Consider the following 7,088-nt stretch of genomic DNA (forward strand, 5'->3'; position numbering starts at 1 on the left):
CTGCTACTATTCTCATGCTTTAAAAGGGTGGGGTGGGTTGGGAGGGAGTGGGGCAATCAGAAAGGAACATCCCAAAAGGGAGGGGGCTGAACAGGAAATAGGACCTGGTGTGAAATGGATGTGCATTTGCATGCATGCTTCATGAACCTCACCTGTCCGTTCAATGTTGATTCCCTGGTGAGAAATGCGGCGAAGCTTCCAGATTTAAAACACCTCACTGTCCTGTATAGCATGTGCCTTCCGCATGAAAGCTGTGAGGTTCTGGCAGGTCCACAACTGAGGTGATTGGATCTCTGGAGATGGCTGTGGCCATAGGGCCAGGTGTGAGTGCATTTCCCTAAATCCACCTATTCTTACAGGTGGCTCTGATCTCTGTCCCCCGCCCCAAGCTATCTTTGTTAGAGCTCTGTGGTGTTTGCTGAGCCAAAGCAAGGTGATCTAATAGGCCCAGCAGGCTACTGGCAGGCCTCCCAATGACCCCAGCTAGCTATTTGAAGCCCTGGGCTGACGTATGTCCTGACCTCTTTCCTGCCCTGCCATCTCCCTTCCTGGGCACCACAATTGAGCGGGCAGCCAGAGTTGGGAGGGGTGGGTGGAAGGTTCCCCCTTCTCTCCAGAAGTCCCAATTCTGGCACAGAGTCCTCTGGGAGGGAAAAAAGACCTTTCCCCAGCAGCACTGTATTAGGAATTCATTCATATATTTTATTTCATTCAACATCCCACCATTACATCACTAAACTCATATATAGGTACTCTTTTCCCCCAGCTTAACCATGCAACAGCCGTGCAGCTTTACCTTTACAACCCAAAGTAAATATCTTCAGAGAGTATAAATGTTAGATGCACCTTCATACACAATATTCATTGGCATGGCAATGGACATGGCATGTTTCTGTCAGACAAAAACAAACAAAGCGAAGTTATTGCATGACCACCACCCTGTGGGCTGTTTTGCACTGCGTGGCCGGTGGTGAAGCAGTGAAGGGCCAAAGGCCGCAGCTATGTCCTCTAGGTCAGGGCTTCTTAAACTTTTACCCCCAGGGACCACTTGAGAAGGCTGCAAGTTACTGAGGCCCATCAGCCACTAAATGGTGCTTCAGGGACAGAGCCAATCACAACATGGCAGCAGGTGAAAGCAGAGTTTGGTCTTGTATCAGTCAACTAGCAGGAACTGACTTTGCTTTCTGCTTGATACCTAATCCATCTCTGGAAATGGCTGCGTTATATGCCACAGCCTTTTCCTTCAACCCCTCCTCTGGCCCTTTTCCCTCAGAGAAGAGAAAACCTCTTCCCCACATGAATGTCTCTGTCTCCCAGCCCCCTTTACTCAGCTTCTGTATGTGTCATATGGGGATGTGGTTGTGACAGAAATCTTTTCATTTGCTTTAGGCTGCAAAATGTATTTGAACTGTTTCTTTCCAAGGATAATACATAAAGCTGATTGAAAATAAATAAATGAATCACTAGATTATGGAAAAGCAATAAGGCACGAAGCTAAATATAATATAGAAGGGAATGTGGAAGGATGCATAAAAGTAACAACATGTTGTAGTAATGCCACTTAATCTCCGGAAAGTTAGCATCTGCGCATGGGCAAAGGGCAAAGGGCATCCCTTTAGGACCATCTTGCAAGTCTAGGCAAAACTCCAAAGAGACTGGCCATTGGCTAAGCAATGCAGATGTTCACCTGCACATGGACTTTGGTTGAGACTGAGTGCATAATGTGGGGATGAAAATGTACTATGCTATGTTGTGACTTGGTGAACTCTAGGATGTGTGTGAGAGACTTTCCTAATGCAATTTGAAAGCGGACAGCTCCTAGACCAAACTCCCAACTATGCCTGGGGTGTGTCATTAGCAGGAAACCGGGGCTTGCTCTCAGAACAATGTCCTGACCTAGGAGTGGCACCGTGGGCCGGAGTGATAAGCTTGGTCTGTTTATACATGGGCACCGAGATGGCCGAGATCAAGCCAGCCACCAAGAGTATATTGTCTGCAGTTACACTTGTAGTCAGTCCAGGGTTTGGGAACGGGGGGCCTTCCTTTCCTCTTTGAGGACTTGCCTTTGCTGGATGGGTCTGGGCCAAATTGATTTTACGAGGTCTAAAGACGCAGTTTTCAGTAATTTGAATGCTAAACTGGACAGTACTACTTCAGACTGGGAATGAGGACTCCCGTGACTGAATGCCCTGCACATAGAAATCTATAGCGAAAGGAAAGGATCTAACCTACCTTTCTTCTTGATATGCTAATTTTCTATGTGCAGGAATTCCTTTGCTCCCTCCACTTCTAGAAGAGCATGTGAGTCGCCCCTTGCAGTCTGAAGTAGTCCAGAAACACATTTACCATCTCACCTGGTCTTCCTTGGAGCCTTGACCAGCTCCCCAGATTTGCAGTGTGGAAAATATACTGCCAGGAGGAGCAGATGGCTCAGAAGTGAAGCACCATTGCAGGGAATTGGTTGCTTACGGTCGTGTGCTTTGCCCTGAGAAGATGGAAACTTGGAGGGAGTCTATCCCTTCTTTATCAGAGAGCACCCAACAGGGTTCAACGAAAAGAGAGAGGTCTATATATTTTCTGTCTTTGTCTTCAATGGCACAAGTAGGGCTGGATAAGCATTCTACCAACTCGTTCAGCACCAGAAATAATTCTAAAATACAATACTCCGCTTCCAGTAAGTAAGAGAAGTGCAAAGAGCTACACAAAATACTAATACACCACCCTCTCTTACCCATGGAAATCCACCTCAGCCAATATTTGCAAACTTGGGAGACAGAATCGTGCTTTAAAAAGAAAGAAAGAAAAGAAAGCAAAGAGGTCCAATTTTGGGGTAGACGTGTGGTTTCTAGGAACAAGTCATCTTATCAATATGAACAAATTATTGGCCCTTATAATGGTGAGGAATGAGGTTTTAGTGGAGGGCAATGGATTTTCTTCATGCCTCATAAGGACTAGGAACTTATAGAGACGTAAACTTTTGTAGACTGCATTCCACATCGTCAGTTGCAAGGAATTAGGATTGGGAAAGGGATCCTTCTCTTCACCCAGGCCTAGGACTTTGTTGCCAAGTGCTGGCACAGCGTAAAGGGTAATACATTATTCCGAAGTGTTTCCAAAACATTGTCACTTCTTGCAGTCTTACCGTGTCAGAATCAGGTGACTACTTCCAACTGTGTCCAGACTAGAAGGGAAACGTGGGTAAGAAATGGCCCAGCATGGATTTCCAATTTATATAGGTTGACAACCCCAGAATGCAGTTGCCATTTGTTCAAAGTGGAAACAGGCTGATTATAAAACCTGGACTGGTTTGGATTGAGATCTTCCAATGGATTTCGGAACCTGTCACCAGTTCAAAATTGGGCTTTCCTTGGGAAACAGACTTTTGGGCTGGATTCTCACTCCATGCTGACGTTTTCTTCCGGCTGACAGGAAAAATCTGGTCTCAGGTCTTCATATGACCGCTTTCTTTGCTTCAGGCTCCATCAGTAGAGTCCAGCTGCCACACCTCTTACGGCTCCTGTACTGCTGCCACAAGCAACTGGCAGCCACCCCCAAGACCCCGGAGCCCAGCAAGACCCACCCCAGGACAGACAACACAGAGCCAGGAGGGTCACGGGCACCAGCCACACCAGTGGCAGCCAGGCCGATGATGCTCATCAGCAGCCCAAAGGGAAGCAGGCAGTCTCGGCAGGAGGCCTCCACACCTCCCGTGGTGGTACTTATGAGGCGGGGGTCCAGGGGCAAGGCCGAGCGCTCCAGGGAAACCTCTTCCCTCTCCATGTTGACCCTCACACGGTCATAAGGCACGGTTGGGAGGGCGGCAGCAGTATCCATCCTAGGGAGGAAAACCAGGGAAATAAGAGCATAATAAGAGTCCTGGTGGATTAGATTTGGATCTTACTTTTTAACTATTTTATTCTCAGTTTATATGTTTTGCCTTGTTGGTCACTTTGAGCACCCCGTCTTGAAGGTGAAAAGCAGACAGAAAATCCCCATACAAACACATACACACACATGGGGGGGGGGGAGAGGGAGGGAGGGAGAGAGGGAGAGAGAGAGGCTGGTGACCATTTAGGAGACAGAATGCTGGATTGAATGGATCTTGCTATAATCCAGCAATGTGCTGATATAGCTGTGAAAAACACATAGCCTGTAGAGAAGCAAGTCTGAAAACTATTGTAAGTACAGTGGAACCTTTGGATGCGAACGGGATCTGTTCCAGAGCCCCGTTCGAATCCTGAGTAGAACGTAGCGCGCATCTGCGCGGGTCGTGTTTCGCTGCTTCTGCGCATGCACATGACGTCATTTTGAGTGTCTGCATATGTGTGAGCGGTGAAACCTGGAAGTAACGTATTCCGTTACTTCCGGGTCGCCGTGGAGCGAAACCTGAAAATGCTCAACCTGAAGCATATTTAACCCGAGGTATGACTGTAGAGAAAGATTAGGGGTTGTATCTAACCAAGTTATACTCAGCCACTGAAATTAATAGACCTTCGTCATCAAGTCCATTAACTTCACGGTGTCAGCTCTCCATTTGACTAACACAGTACAGTGGTACCTTGGGTTACAGATGCTTCAGGTTACAAACTCCGCTAACCCAGAAATAGTACCTCGGGTTAAGAACTTTGCTTCAGGATGAGAACAGAAATCGTGCGGCGGCAGCAGGAGGCTCCATTAGCTAAAGTGGTACCTCAGGTTAAGAACAGTTTCAGGTTAAGAACGAACCTCCAGAGTGAATTAAATTCTTAACCCGAGGTACCACTGTACTGTATACAACACTAGGTAGGAATGAAGAGAGAGGTAACAGTCTGAAGCCTAAAGATATTTGGTAAGGGTGAAGACAAATGTTACATCGCAAGGATGAAAACAAATGTAACATTCTAAGGTGGATTGGGTTTCCATACACATTTGCTGTGAGTGTGTTTTCCAGACCATCAAAGCCATTTCTACCACATTTAGGACACGTATGCCCGTCTTCTTGTTTAGCTGACCATTGAAACGTTTTATTCCCCAAGCCATGTAGAAAAGGCTGTCCTGTATGTCGGCAGTTGGTTTGGAAAAGAAGAGAGGAATTCTTATCAGGCTCTATCTGGGAGGTTGCATGTGTGGAGAGAGAGAGAATGAGAGGAGACAGAATTGCTTGGCACTGCCCAGAAAGGAGCTTTAGATTACATATGAAGATAATCTTTTGAGCTGAGAGAAAGAGCCCAGGACTGGAAGACGTTCTCAAGGGAAAGTGTTGAGGTGCCCATATCTTTTTTTAAAAAAGAGATATAAAGAAGGTGGACTTCAGGAGGAGCTAGGAAAGGAATAGGGCAGGGATAGGCAAACTAAGGCCCGGGGGCCAGATGCGGCCCAATCGCCTTCTGAGTCTGGCCCGTGGATGGTCCGGGAATCAGCATGTTTTTACATGAGTGGAATGTGTGCTTTTATTTAAAATGCATCCCTGGGTTATTTGTGGGGCATAGGAATTCCTTCATATATTTTTTTTCAAAATATAGTCCAGCCCCCCACAAGGTCTGAGGGACAGTGGACCGGCCCCGTGCTGAAAAAGTTTGCTGACCCCTGGAATAGGGGTTGCCATACTGATCAGGAAAACAACAGCCTAGCCCAGGCTCCTCTCCCTTTAACAGAAGTTTGGGCTATAGAAGACAAAGCTTTTTAAAATCTAAACTGGCAACAACTGCTTCAAGTCAAACTGCTGATGTAAAGCCAGCAGCTCTGGGGGTCAGCTGAAGAGTTTGCAGTCCCGGGCAGTGGCATAGCGTGGGGGGTGCAGGGGGGGGCGGCCGCACCGGGCGCAACATCTGGGGGTTAGGGTTAGGGGGCGCAAATCCACGGGTTAGGGGGCGCAAATCCACGGGTTAGGGGGTGCAAATTACTTGCCTTGCCCCGGGTGCTGACAACCCATGCTACGCCACTGGTCCCGGGAGAGTAAAATTCTTGAGAATTTCTAACAATGAACAAATGCTGAGTTGGTAGTTGCCAGTTTTTGAAGCTGCTGCTGTAACAGACTATATATTTTTATTTCCATGCATCACAAAACCTCCTCTGCTAAGTTCTACACATCCTACAGCCGCTAAAAACACAAAGTAAAAGGACAGTCCCTCATTGGTCAATTGGCATCCTTAATTGTGTAAAGTGGCCAGCTTTTTAAAGCTGCCTTCAACAGCTGTCCAGCAGACTGAACCAATAGGTGGAATGTCTTTGTGTCAATGAGATACAGAGATGGGGAATTGTGGCACCTGGGGAATGCCCCCCTCTGGCTGAAAGAGTCCCTAGGTTCTTTTTTAAAAATGAACCAGGCAGTATAACCACAATAAAAACACTAATTTTAAGTCAATCAAATGGCAAAAGTACAAAGCACAGCTACATTATAAGTTTAAAGCCCAGGAGACAGCATAAAAGCAGTAAATGCCCAATGGATTATTTCTTAAGTGTTTTAGCGGAGATGGAATTTGGTAGATTTCCCTTGGGGGTAGAATCCATAAGTGCCACAATGAACGAAGCCCAGCCCCTGAGTCCTGCTAATCAGATATTTACAAATATCTGAAACCAGAGTCCCCTGAAAAGCTGGAAATAAAGTTTAATTTAAACCTTTATAAATTTGCCAAACCTGAATATAGAATGTAATACACTTCTATATATTATCTATTTGTGCCATGAACAAAAATGATACATCAGTTCTTTTATCTCTGTGTCTCCCCACCCATCCTACATCCCTCTGCTTCACTCCTGTCTGTAGAGATTTGTTTCCTTATACAGTGGTACCTCGGGTTAAGTACTTAATTCGTTCCGGAGGTCCGTACTTAACCTGAAACTGTTCTTAACCTGAAGCACCACTTTAGCTAATGGGGCCTCCTGCTGCTGCCACACCGCTGGAACATGATTTCTGTTCTCATCCAGAGGCAAAGTTCTTAACCCGAGGTACTATTTCTGGGTTAGCAGAGTCTGTGACCTGAAGCGTCTGTAACCTGAGGTACCACTGTAGTTATGACCTTACCTATTGCCAAAGAATTCAACACATCTTTCATTTGAGGGAAACCGCCTTGAGTTCTTTGGCAAAAGGCGGAGTTACCATTACTACA

General features: G+C 46.4%; 1 protein-coding gene across 1 annotated transcript; it reads right to left on the reverse strand.

Moving 5' to 3' along the window:
* Window positions 1–3,450: 3,450 nt before the first annotated feature.
* LOC309354742 (transmembrane protein 100-like) lies at window positions 3,451–3,834 on the reverse strand (the record flags this gene model as incomplete). Its single annotated transcript, XM_081885015.1, has 1 exon — window positions 3,451–3,834. One exon carries the CDS (start codon window positions 3,832–3,834, stop codon window positions 3,451–3,453), a length of 384 nt encoding a protein of 127 aa, XP_081741141.1.
* Window positions 3,835–7,088: the final 3,254 nt, after the last annotated feature.

The sequence above is a fragment of the Podarcis melisellensis genome, assembly GCF_964234715.1.
Source record: "Podarcis melisellensis genome assembly, chromosome: 13".
Classification (NCBI taxonomy): domain Eukaryota; kingdom Metazoa; phylum Chordata; class Lepidosauria; order Squamata; family Lacertidae; genus Podarcis; species Podarcis melisellensis.